Source organism: Melospiza melodia, chromosome 7 (assembly GCF_035770615.1).
Source record: "Melospiza melodia melodia isolate bMelMel2 chromosome 7, bMelMel2.pri, whole genome shotgun sequence".
Classification (NCBI taxonomy): Eukaryota; Metazoa; Chordata; class Aves; order Passeriformes; family Passerellidae; genus Melospiza; species Melospiza melodia.
The window spans coordinates 25,690,110-25,703,488 of record NC_086200.1 but is presented as its reverse complement, the minus strand read 5'-3'; the positions used below and the strand labels follow the sequence as shown (position 1 = coordinate 25,703,488).

At 38.1% G+C, this 13,379-nt stretch overlaps 1 protein-coding gene across 3 annotated transcripts in view; it reads left to right on the top strand.

Annotated features, from left to right (window-relative positions):
* The window catches only part of RANBP3 (RAN binding protein 3), a 56,687-nt gene that overhangs the window by 38,503 nt on the left and 4,805 nt on the right, over positions 1-13,379 (top strand). For all 3 annotated transcript variants that reach the window (XM_063160745.1, XM_063160744.1, XM_063160743.1), the window contains 8 exons: positions 1,619-1,738; positions 2,264-2,367; positions 4,657-4,735; positions 5,650-5,752; positions 6,625-6,749; positions 8,951-9,071; positions 10,638-10,780; positions 12,416-12,599. In XM_063160745.1, coding sequence (XP_063016815.1) covers positions 1,619-1,738; positions 2,264-2,367; positions 4,657-4,735; positions 5,650-5,752; positions 6,625-6,749; positions 8,951-9,071; positions 10,638-10,780; positions 12,416-12,599 — 979 coding nt within the window. The remainder of the gene's footprint in view (positions 1-1,618; positions 1,739-2,263; positions 2,368-4,656; positions 4,736-5,649; positions 5,753-6,624; positions 6,750-8,950; positions 9,072-10,637; positions 10,781-12,415; positions 12,600-13,379) is intronic.

The following is a 13,379-nucleotide window of genomic DNA, read 5'->3' as shown; positions in this document are numbered from 1 at the left end:
GCTGGCCAATGTGAAGTTTTTCTTTTTTCTTCCCTTTTTGGTCTCTCTTCTTCCAAAATAAAATGACTGTCACCCTTAGAAGCAATACTATCAGCTATAGATCTGCTAATAAATTCTGTATGTGAGAACTTGTCTCAACATTTTTCATGCAGTATCAGGATCTCCAAGACTTGTCTGCACAGCTCCTTTCTAGACAGTCCCTCTTGAGTCCTTGTGACACATGGGTTCTTTCACCTCAGATACAGAACTTTGCATTTGCTAACCATCAGCTAGTTTTTCTCAGCTTGTTTTTCCAACCTGCTGAGATCCTGCTGAAGAGCCCCTGCCTTCCAACATACTGACCATTAGGCTTAGGAAGTGATCTTTCTCTTTTAGTGCCACTGGCAGATGGCATCAGGAATACCCCATATGTAGTTTGGGGCTTGACACTACATGAAAAACACTTAAAAATCACTCAAGTGACTAGTGACTGGAGCACAAGAGGAGTGATGAGAGAATGAAAAAGCTGAGTATGTTCTGCTTGGACTAGGACAGGTGAATTGGAGAGAGCTGTCAGCTCTCAAGTGATAGGTGGTGGCAAGATGAGAATAAAATAAGGAAGTGTCTATCAAACAGGTGAGAAGCTGCAGATGTGGTGTGAAGGGGATTCCAGGTGGGTTTTAGGACATAACTGTCATACTTAGTGTAGTTGAACATTGAACTGAATTGTTCAAACCAAAAATCGCAGACAAAGACTCTCTAAGTAATTAAAGTTTGAAAGTAGTATGTTTATTACGCCGGCGGGTGGCACGGGGTGGGGGGGTTGTCCCCGAAATGCATGACCACATCACACAAGGATTTTTGCCTTCTATTTATTTCCCAAAATAATATATATGCATAACCCCAGCACCTCCCATTCCTGCTTTGTATTAAAATGAGATTATTAGTCCTTCAGTTCTTCTCTTGAATTGGGTTGGTGGTCTTGAACTGGGTCAGTGGTCCCAGGAATGAAGTCAGGAAGGTCTTTGTCAGGTCTCTGTGACCCTCTGGCATGATCCACGGCCCCCTGCTTCATGATGGAGTGACATAGAGTCCAGGCAGTGGGCATTGTTCTGCTGGTTTCAGTATGTTCCTATAATCGTTCACTTGCTCCACTTCCTTCTACAAGTGAGCTTATTTGTAATATAACAATTAGCTTTAGCTTAAGCATCTAGTAATTATTAACCTATTGTTGGTGTATCTAACTTCAATATGAATTGGCTCTAACCCTTAGCTAAAATCTTAAACCTTTAAAATCGTGATTCAGAGCCAGACTACCAAAATGTAAAACTGTCACGTGGATTGTTTTTGAAACTTCATATGAGATCTTGGGCAGCTTAATAGAATTTTGAAGTTGGTGCTGCTTTGAACAGAGTTTGGACCAGGTGCTCGTTAGAAATTCCTTTGAACCTTAACTATTCTGTGATTTGCTAAGAAGAACACTTAACAACAGAGACATTTAAATGCAAAACATCCCTTGTGGATCTGAAAGTGTTATTGGCTTGTCATTGTAAATGAATGTGTGATTCACTTAAAAGCATAAGGTTTTTTTATTTAAAAAAAACTCAACTTCTTTGGCTACCTTTTTCCATTTCTTTAGACAGCAGAATGTCAGAAAAAGGAGTCCAACAATACTTCAGATGATGACTGCTCTGAGAAGGTTGAGCTAAATGCACAGCAAGCATTCGTTTTTGGGCAAAATTTACGAGATAGAGTTAAGGTAAACACATGTTTGTTCTCTTGACTAAGAGTTTATGAATATATGTAAAATTAAGAACTATGAACACAGCAGAGTTGTCTGTTTAATAAAACTAGTCTTTTGACATTTAATAAATGAATTCTGTTAAGTAACATAAGAAGCTTTTTTGAAAAAAATGCATCTACTGCAATCATGAGTAACAGCTAAAGCTCAGTAGAATGTGGTGTTTTCTCTTACTTTTTGGGTTAGAATGAAGTTGAAATGTGGTCCTAAGCTGTTCCCGTGCTACCAAGACTTCAAAGAAAAGATGGAAAAATAGTCTGAGCCTGAGCTTAAACTTGTGTGTAGAATAACTGACTTGGATTGTTAGTACCTCCTCTTGAAGACGGGTTAGCTCAGGTTTCCTTGCATGCTGAAAGAAAGTGTAATATTGGGACATATCTTGTTTTATTGTAGAAAGCATTTGTGGATGAACTTTGTCTGTAGGTAGAGTGAGTTGAAAATTTCGTAATTAAAATTATTGATATATACTTGTTCTTTTTCTAGCTAGGAGATGAAAGCAATGAAACTGCCGACGTGCAGAATGCTGGCCTTCTGACATCAGATATACCTTCTGCAACAAACTATTTTCTACAGTACATCAGTTCCAGGTGAGACTACAGGGAAACCAATATAACAGTTCTCCTTACTCTTTATTTTCCTTATTGAAAATTCAGTATGATTCTGCTCTTTATTGGATGCGGGGCTTAGACTGGGTCAGTGGAAAGCTAGACTTCTGAAGAATGAGATGGCAATCTTCAGATCTGGGGGAATCCTCAATCATCTCTTCAAGGGAGATGCATTTGATATTATTTATTTGACCACATCCTCACCAACACCTCTTCAGAAAACCAAAAAGCATGACATGGGAGGCATGAAACCAAAAAGCATGACATTCTTCTCATGAATGATCAGAAACAGAGATCTGCACTGTATTTGTGTTGTTCAGTAGGTTTCATATAAGATACAGATAAAAGGAAGAATAGTTAAAATTTTTCCATTATAGTAACCTTTTCAGAGTGGCCTGTATAAATAAGTAGGAGCCTAACTGTGGGAGGTTTTTGAGAGAACTTCTAAAGAATAACAATAACATCAGTAACATCAGAAGAAACGTGATGTATAGGTAAAGCGAGGCAGCCAGGAGAAAACTGCTAATCCTGTCTTATGTAGTAATGGCCTCTGAGCTGACAGCCTTCACTTGAGACTGAGGTAGTGATACATGAAATCTGTATCTCTGTGAAGGTGCTGGCTTAGTAGTGGTCAAGAATTTTTAGTGTAAAGAATAAGAAAACAGAAGATGCAGAGATGTGAATTCATGGAAAAATGTGAGGGGAAATCCCACCAAGAGTGATGAAGCAGAGCAACATCTCTGCTCCTGGCATAAGCTGAAATTCAGATTGAGGCAAGGAATTAATTGTAGGAAAAGCACAAATACGTGCTTTCTTTGTCTTTATATTTGGCATTTTTAAGATCCTGTTGTTCACCATGAAGGAGGCAGTAGGCTGTTTTGCAGTCAATGAACTTTTGATGCTGAACTTTTCAGATGTTGTACTGGAGAGGTAGAGAACACTTTTCCCCTCTTGATGCCAGATCAGTGTCTTTCCAATAGACACAGTCAGACTTATTCAATCACATTTGGCAGACAATAACTACTAATATGTGGCCTTCAAATACCAGAATATTTTCTCGCATTTTTCAACTCATGTGACACCTACTGTCATTTTATTTGAGTCTTTACTTTGGGAAGATTTATGCTTGGTGAGTCAATTGTGAGAAACCTAGGTTTGAACTTGTCTTAAAAACAATATTGTCTCTAAGGGGAGTTGGGTCTGGTTTTCTGATGAGATGGCAAAGCATTATGGAAATCAACTTGTAAAAGGAAACTCCTCCCTTTATGTAACACTGTAAATTCTTTAAAAACTGTAAATATGCTAGATGGTATGGCAGATATTGGTAGGCCACATTGAGTTCCCTGTCAACATTTGGAGTTCAGAACTGTGGTATTTAATTCCCATAGGAGGTAAAATTATCTTCTACTGAGGATCTCCTTCGTTCTAGGAATCTCTTTAATCAGAAGTAGCAACTCTATATGTAAAATTTAAAGGTTTGTTTGGTTTCACTTGAATCATGTAGATGCGAGTCCCCATTTTCTAAACTTGGTGAAATGCACGTAGGCTTGATTTGGAATGGTCTGCTTTTGTATGTTCACTCTGTGAGCAAGCTGGTGTCTTAATAAGGTATGCCTGATGGGAAGGAACAGGAACAATGACTTTTAAAGTCTTTTGTCTGTAAAAGAATAAAACTCCTGTCCTTCCTATATAGGATTTAAAATCTGTTAATATAAATACTAATGGGAGGAAGATGTTTATTGTGCAAGGAAGAAGTAAAGGCTGATATTTGATTGTGAAACTTCTTGGAGAGTCTGTGATGTTGCAGCTAGTCTGATAAAAGGCATTACTTATCCCTGCTGCCTTTGCTTCAGTTATGATCTTGCAAATGCTTTTGTTTCTGTTTGTTCAGTTTCTGAAAAAATTGACCTAAAGATGTGTGATAGTTCAAGTCTGTACATATAGAATACAGTTTAAAAAAAAGTATGTTACGTGATTAGACAATAAGCCCTCACTTAGCATTCAGCATTGTTTTGTATGTTAGTAGTTATCTGAAGGGGAAGATTTTGACAGAGAAAAAATAATTTGTTGTCATTCTGAGAGAATTCTCGTTCTGTAAAATTAGAATGTGCTCTCATGTTAAGTTGGATTAATTTTTACCTAGGTTTGTGTGCTTACTTTCTTAAAGACAGTGACAATTACTCACTTTCTGAGAAATTTTATTAGTAGAAAATAAAAAAGGTATTATTTTCTATTTTGTAAAACCTGGCTTGTTTCTTGGGTTTTTTTCAGTGTAGAGAACTCTACAAACAGTGCAGATGCATCTAGCAACAAGTTTGTCTTTGGACAGAACATGAGTGAGCGAGTCCTAGTGAGTATCCACCATGTATATGTTGTAATTTTGCCAGCAGTTTGTTATGGATTCTCACTCAGGAATTTTGAGAGCTTTTAATTATACTTCTCACTTGATGATGGGGTGTTTTCAGTCATTTCCTTTGAAGGTAACTTACTTTGAGTGCGGCACGGGAAGTTCATTATAAGCTATTGTCTGCCCAGCAATACTTTCCAGGGTTTCCCTTTCAAGCTCTCAGTGTAAGGAGATTCAGTGTCCTCTCTGTAGTGCACATGGTTCTTGTGCCCAAGCATTTTATGACACAGCTCGTTGCTTTAAAATGGCTATTGGAGTATAAGTATTAGAGGGTATTTTATGTTTGTCCTCAAAATTCAGAGCAGTTCAGTAATGTGACTCCCCCCAGATGGGATTTCAAGCCCAGCAGCAAAGCAGCTGCCTCAGGACTGAGGTATGATTCTGGAGATGCTGTTCATGATGTACCAACCTAAGGAATAACTTCTAGTACCTCATTGTTTTTTGCTGTTGTTTGTATTCCTGTGCTGCAACAAAATGGAAACATTCCGTGCTGAATGTTCAGACCTGTCTAACTACAAAGCAGGAGTTCGGTCAATTATGACATGAGTAGCTGTAGCTGAAATTGATTTGCTGTGTTGAACAAAGCAAGTCAAAAAGCTTCAGAATAAAGGTTGAAATTTGGTATCAGTTCCAGGGAAAATAATTCAAACTGGTTTTTAGATCACACTCCATTCAGTTCCTTGGCTAAGATAGTAGGATAGTTTTGACTGTGAAAGCATGTTGTCCATGAGATTCTTGTTTTGCCATATGGTTTATAAATACTGGAGCTACCCTCAGTACTTGATCACTAGTCCTGTTTAGCAGGATTAGTGTATGTTTTCTCCCTTCTGTTCACCTCCTCTTTATTTCTGTGATAGAGCCCACCAAAATCAAATGAAGGTAGTACAGAGAGTAATAAGGAGAATGCTGCTACAGAGTCTGGGTCTGAATCGTCTTCTCAGGAGGCCACACCAGAAAAAGGTGAAAACCAAAATATCATATTAGGAATGGTAGTTAATCCGTTTTTAAATTACTGTATTTTTCAATGTCCTGTTACTTTTCAAAAACATAAGATTTTTATGTTGCCTTTACTGTCTCCTGTAACCAAAGATACAGGCTGGGTGTGGAAGTTGCTGGATGCTGTAGATCCTCTAATAGTAAACATGTGCAGGCTGCACTTTCTTTTTCATTCTCAGTCTGTGGTTGTGGGAGTATCTTCAATGGAATAAAATTAGAGGGAATTAACAGAACTGGTAGTAGGACTTGGTAGAGAACGTGGGAGAAATGTGGCAAACTTTTTTTAACAATTCTATTTCATTTCAAGTGACTGAATTCCAGAGTCAAATGTATGTTGCATCGGGTGGGTGCCCAACATGTTGCTTGAACTCAGAACTGGTTGCTGGATTCTATGACTTCAAATTGTCAAAATATTACAGAAATTCTGGGAACCATGGGTTTTCTTCAGTAAACTGCTTGCAAGCCCAAATGGAAGTAGAAAATTAAATGCACTGTCCATGTGTAGGCACAGCTGTATGGCTAGCAAGAGTATCAGTACTGCTGGAGCATCTACAGATAAGGAAGTGTCCATGCAAAGGTTTTAAACTATTGCATGTATGGACAAAACTTCTTGAGAATGTATCTGTTTTGTTCCTTATGCTTGTAAAACAAGTATTAAAAGACAAGCTTTAACTTCTGCTTTAAATTTCAGTAATTTTTAATGTGTTCTGTTTTTAATGCGTTCTGTTTTCTGTACGTTTCAAAGGGTCTCAAAATTCTCGTGTACTTGTGTAGACTTTTATATATCTTACAAAATTTTACGATAATCATTCTCAGACTCTCAAAATGTTGTTCAGCTAATAATATTTCAGAATCACTGGCAGAGTCTGCAGCAGCCTATACTAAAGCAACAGCAAGGAAGTGTTTATTAGCGAAGGTAGAAGTGATTACTGGGGAGGAAGCTGAAAGTAACGTGTTACAGGTAAGAAACGGATAGAGGAGCTTTGAGTTTGTGGGGATTCATATGGATGTCTGTCACAGTAACAAGTCCACAGATAGGTTGGATGTAAATCTACACAGGGGATCCTCAGCCAACCCTGTCCAAGCTTAGATGCAAGCACACTGCTGGCCAGAGAGAGATCCCAAACAGTCAGCTGTTTGAACCAGGAAGTTTCAAACCCCCTATATCACCAGGGCTCCATAATAAACCATTGCTGTTGTTTCCTGGATCTCTGAGAGTTTGTGTCATCCCTGTCTCTGACCCCATGTAACAGATGTCAGTGAATGCACACCATCTGATTCCCTACAATTCAGCCTTCCTCTATATCTCTAATGTATTTTCTTGTGTTAAAATGCAAACTTTAGATATTTATATCAGATCCTTATTTATTAACTTGTTATCCATTGTTTTTTAATTTCCTCTTTATGAATGAATTTTAGCATATAGGCCATCCAGGTGTATCTTAAGCATACTTTCCTGAATCCATCACATAGAAGCTTCTATTTTCTGTGAGACAATTATTTGAAGAAAATTTAAATTAATTAAATATTTTAAGTTCTTTAATTGTTGTACTACTGAATATTTTCTAAAATTTGGAATGGACTATTTATGCCAGCAGTCTAGTTTCTTGCGAAATAGAAACTGTATCACAAACACTCAGGAATTTGATTTGAGAAAGTTAATTGAATTAGTGATGTTGTAGAAGGATATTGGGTCATGACTTAGACTGCTGATTTTAATAGATATATATTTAACATTGTAGTTATTAATTAACTTTATACGTACTAACTCTAGTGTATCCTTAAGAAAAACATGCAGGGTTTTCATATAAAATGAAGTGGTGTATGTATTTTTTCCCATCTCTCTTTGTACTCCAATTATAGTTTAGTTTTTTCCTTGAGATAGTGTGTTTCTCAGCATTTGAATTGTGTTATTTTCAAGGATAACTTTTTTATTCTTACAGACACAATGCCCTATTCTTCTGAGACCAAACAGTTGCACTATCAGTATCTAATGCCTATCAGTTACACTTGTATTACCTTAAAAATGGTACTCTATAATGTTTACCTTCTTGGACTTCTTTTTACCAGACATAAATGGTCTTTAAATGTTCTTCTGGTACATCTCTGTTTCTATTTAATTCAGAAATGTCTGGGTGCTTCACGTAATTGAACAAGACACTGAAGAGATAAGAATCCTGTTTCACTTAGAAAAACTACAACTTTTGGCAGCTGCATACTTAATAGAGGACTGACTTGCCTGAATATGTTGTAATTTAGCAGATCTCTTGCTTAACTTTAATTCTTTTTTTCTTGTGAATTGTAATGCATTAAAATTCCAAATGGGACTTGTACAGACAGAACTATGTTAATGTTGCAGAAACATAAAGAGCTAGATGTTTTGGCATGAAGAAGATGAGAAATGAAAGGAATGAAAATGGAAATGTCTTTTCCACTTAGTGCATGCTCATCTGTGGGGAGCTTGAGGAGTGATGGTTTGAGGTACAAAGCCTCAGCAGTAACAGTAAAATTGGATTAGAGAGGGCGATATAGAGATGTTTGGCATGGAAGAAAAAGGGAGCTTGTGGGTCAAGATCCTTCAGTATTCCTACTGTTGGAAAAAATACATAGACCTTTTGAATTTTATAACGTCTGAACCCTCAGTTAATAATCTCAGTTATTAATGACTTTGTGTCGTTCAGGCTTTGATAATGAATTGATAATGAGCTAGCATGTTTGTCCATCCTTTGCTTCCTTACAGGAAGAATTTTGCTTTGCTTTCATGATATTTACTGAGTCTTCCCAGCAACAAATAACATATTCAGTGGTGCAGTGTGTACCTAAGGCTTTTAAAAGAATTAACTGATATAAGGCAGTCTCCTATGACATTAAGTTTCCTCTGTGAAAATTTATATATTACCTTAAAATTACTTGTTGTTTTGATCTTGAACCCTCTTATTCTTTAAGAATACATAACTTCTTTTAGTAAAACTTGATGAAAACAGACAGCATATTTTGAGAAATTTATTGCAAAAGAGAGGATGACTTTTTTGATTTCCACAGCTAAAAACAATTAAAAATTCCAGTATGAAATCTGAATATTTTTTACTCAACTGTAGGTGACTAAGAAATATATTATTACTTCAATCAACCACTATGCCATAGACATATTTTCTGTTACAGATTCAGTGCAAGCTGTTTGTATTTGATAAAAGCTCTCAGTCTTGGGTGGAAAGAGGTCGAGGACTCCTGAGACTCAATGATATGGCCTCAACAGATGATGGAACATTACAGTCTCGGCTGGGTAAGAGGAACCAGGGGAAATGAGATACTGGATGACAGTCATCCTATTTTCATAAGGTTCTTCCTTGACACACAGCAACATTCATTTAAGTTTCTATTAGCTCCAGAAACTCAGAAGCAGTTTGGACCTTTTCTTTTGCTTCAGTTAGTGAATACTGCCTCCAAAGAGAGTATCTTCATACCCTTCTATTGCAGCAGATGTTCCAGTTACTTTTTCCCCAGTAAAAGCAAGCCATATTTAGTAACTAGAATATTTGCCTAGAAATTTATGGTAACATCATTCAGATCTGGCTGTTTTGGATGGGTTGTTTGTGATGAGGGAAGTCTGTTTGAATAGTGCACAATTGTTCAGGCTGGCAGGAATGTGCATTAGCCTGAGATTATCTCTCAGATACCACTGCTGAACTTTAATGTATTAACATATAAGGCTTCAGACTAAATAGCTTTAGATATGACTCATAATCTTCAATAGCCTTGTTGCAGTTTAAGCCCAGCCAGCAGCCAAGCCTCTTGCAGCCGCTTGCTCACTCTTTCCAACAGGATCAGGGAGAGAACTGGAAGTGTATAGAAGTTAGAAAACTCCTGGGTTGAGATAAAGGCAGTTCAAAAAAGAAAGCAAAAGCGGTGCATGCAATTTGCAAACAAAGCAAAACAAATTAATTCACTGCTTCCTGTGGGCAAGCAGGTGTTCATCCATCTCCAGGGCAGCAGGACCCCATCATGTGTAATGGTGACTTGGGAGGAGAAACACCATCACTCCAAACATCCTCCCTTCCTCCTCTTCCCCCTGCTTTATATCCTGAGCATGGTGTTTTGTGGTCTGGAATATCCCTTTAGTTAGTTTGGATCACCTGTCCCAGCTGTGTCTGCTCATAACCTCCCACCTACCTGTCACAGCTGATATGTAGCTGGCCTGATAAATCTGGCCATAAACAGAGATTGAATTCAGCTTGACTGGTTGGTTAGAGAAAAGAAATCCCTAGGTGAGCAGTGATAGGATAGATATGAACTCAAACAAAATATCCCAGCCAGTGCCATTCAATCCTGAATGCAGACATATAATTGGTCAGGGAGCTAGGCAGTGCAGAGATCCCGACCAATCCGTTGTCCAAGCGTGGGAGCCCTCTGTGAGAGGGGACGCCGAACAATAAACCGAGCTATTTGTCACATGATCATCGGTAATTTCTGTTGTACCTGTCTCCAACCTATGAGCATAATGTGTTACATACTCCCATCCTCCTCATCAGTGTAGTAGTATGAAAAGCAGAAAAGACCTTAGGTCTGTGCAAGCACTGCTCAGCAATAACAAAAATACCTCTATAATATCAACTGTATGTTCAGCACAAACCCAAAATAAAGCTCCATACCAGTGACTGGAAAGAAAGTTAACTCTAACCCATCCAAAACCCACACAAAGCCTACATTCTCCTCATTTACAGTTGTGACAAAAGCCTAAGAGGGCTTATTTGTAAAAAGACTGAAAACTTTGTACAGTAATAAGTGTCTTGGCTGTTTTGAACTTCCTGATGTCTTTTTCCACCTAACTGATCTTCTAACTTGGCTTTAGTGATGAGGACTCAGGGGAGTCTCAGGTTAATCTTAAATACCAAGCTCTGGGCTCAGATGCAGATCGATAAAGCCAGTGAGAAGAGTATCCGGATCACCGCCATGGATACAGAGGACCAAGGAGTTAAAGTTTTTCTTATATCAGTGAGTACTGTTTATGTCTTAACCATCATACTAAAGTTGGTGCTCACTTAAACTGTAGCTGAGGTAGCATTCCATTTTTATTTGCACCCTACACTGTCTTAACATCACCCTTGCCCCAAAGACAAGACACTTGGCAGATTTGCTTGTCTAGGAAGTCTTGCAAGCTGTGAACAAATGCCACATCAAAGGCTGCCCTAGGAAGCCATGTTGTTCAAAGCATTGCCCATGGAGTCATGGGGATCTGCTTCGCACATACTGAGACTCTAGTGTTTCATGCAGATTCTTTTCTGATTAAAAAAAAATGCATTATTTAATAGATTTTATGCAGTAGTTTAACTAAAATTAGATCTAGTGGAACTTTCAGCACAGGAAAACTGTCATTGTCTGCATTGTGGGAGCATGAATAGGTGCCCACTGAAAAGGAAACACTAAAGAACATCATATTAGTACTTAAGGTTTACACATTTAAACTTTGATTTTCCTTTGATGCAGTGTATTAAAGCAGTAGCAGGACAGTGAAAGTAGTTTCTGTGCTTACTAAATGGGGAACAGCAGTCGCAATCAGAATTACTAAAACACTTGAGCTCTGGTCGTACAGTCAGCACGGGAGAAAGGTCATTCCCTAATGCCTGCTAAAGCACTAACCTATTTGGAGGTCTGAGAACATTCTTTTGATTTAGACTGATTTTACACAAGATGTCTTGCAAAAGAATTAGTGTTCCTAGGGATCAGAAACTGAGGGCATCAGCAAATGGTCAGCTTTCCCTGTGACATTAGGTTTGTAGGCCTGGGATCTGAAGTCCCAGAACTGAACTTAATGATACCAAATATGCATTGATGAAGAAAAATAAATGAAATTATTGGATAAGTTTTTCTCCATATTTTTCTAGTTTTGAAAGTTTTGAGTTTCTGTCTTCAGGTTACTCACTCTTGATTTTAGTATTGATAGAAAGTATCTTGTGTGGAATTACTTTTTCATTTCAGTTTATTGCAGGGGAATTTTGCAGATACAGAGTTGACACATTCAAGTGTCACATGGGGTGGATGGAAACTATTTTTTATTAAAGAATTTGGGGATACTATTTCTTATGAAAGAATTTGACAGGTTGTCAAAAATGCTTCCCTCTGAAACAGACTGTTCAAAAATTTTTGAGTAATTGTCTGTTCATTGAGTTTTCTCATTATATCTCATATTGATATTTTATGCCAGTTCCTCATGAAACAGTTGACTTAATTATGATTAACTAATGTGTGAAGTTGAATTATTGACAGGCCAGCAAAAATCTGCAAGATTTTAATTGAAGGTCTTCTTAATATGAGCTTTTGGGAGCTGTCAGGAAAACTATGTGATATCTGTGTGAAGAAGGCTATATGAGATCAGCAAATACTGGGTATGTTAGCCAAAGAAAGTTGGAACTAAGCAGAGGAATATACTCTCACCACCAGAGTTCTGTATATCTGATGTCCTGCTGCATATAGCACAGCCCATTCTGACTGGTTTGAAAAACACTTTATGAGAAAACGAAAAAGTATATTGTGAAATTTGGCATGACTGCTGTGTATTGTATCAGCAGTGTTTTATTGTGTTATAATTCCATGCACCTTTTTCTGATTTCTGAATATTAAAAAATGCAGGCAAGCTCTAAAGATACAGGGCAGTTGTATGCTGCATTGCACCATCGGATCTTGGCCTTGCGCAGTAGAGTGGAACAAGAGCAAGAAGTCAAGAATGTAGCCCCTGAGCCAGAGGTAACGCAGTCAAATGAGGAAGACAGTGATGATGATGATGTCATTGCACCTTCAGGATCAGTTGGAAGTGGTAAGTAGGAAAGACAATGGTGTTTCCTGTTTACCATGCATTCTTCTGTGCCATTTCTTAAGGCAGTCTGTGCTCTTTGTGTATGTCTATGGAGTAGGACTATTGCATGGCTTTCCTTTTTGAGCACAACTACTCCTTGCTTCTTCTCCAAACTGGTAAAAGGCCCCTGTGCTGCCTGTGAGTTAGATGCCACAGTTTAGCAGAGGTTTTCTGTGCTTTTTATCATTTACAGGATTTCTAAGTGTAGTTCTGAGTTTCATTTTTACCTTACTCATGGCCAGGAGTTGCACATGAACCCTGAGTTGAGTCAGAATCAGTAGACAGCATCCAGAATGACCTTTCAGTAGGGAGCTGTTTGGAAAGCAGAAGGTTTACAAAGGGGCATGGAAGGAGTATAATGCTTTTTATTGTGCATAAGGAGATCATAATTTAAGAAAAATACTAGTCTTCAGTTTGAGGAAGGCTTCCTTTTGTACTCTCAACTTGGAAGTCATCTGTACTTTGCTTTCTTGTGGCTGAGAACATAGAGCCTTTGACAGTCCTCCATCCTGATTCACAGACGGGGGAAAAGAGAGGAATGAATATGAACAAAAGCAGTGGGAAGATTGAAGTGCTTGGAAACTGAGGTTTTAGGTTTTTGGGTGCTGCTGGGATTCCTGAACTAGATTAGTCAAGAACATAAAATTCTACAGTAGACAGATCTTAGTCTGGAGAAGGCCATATGCAAGGTGGGAGAGGAGGAATTCTACAGTTTTCATCTCTCATTGAACACCTGAATCT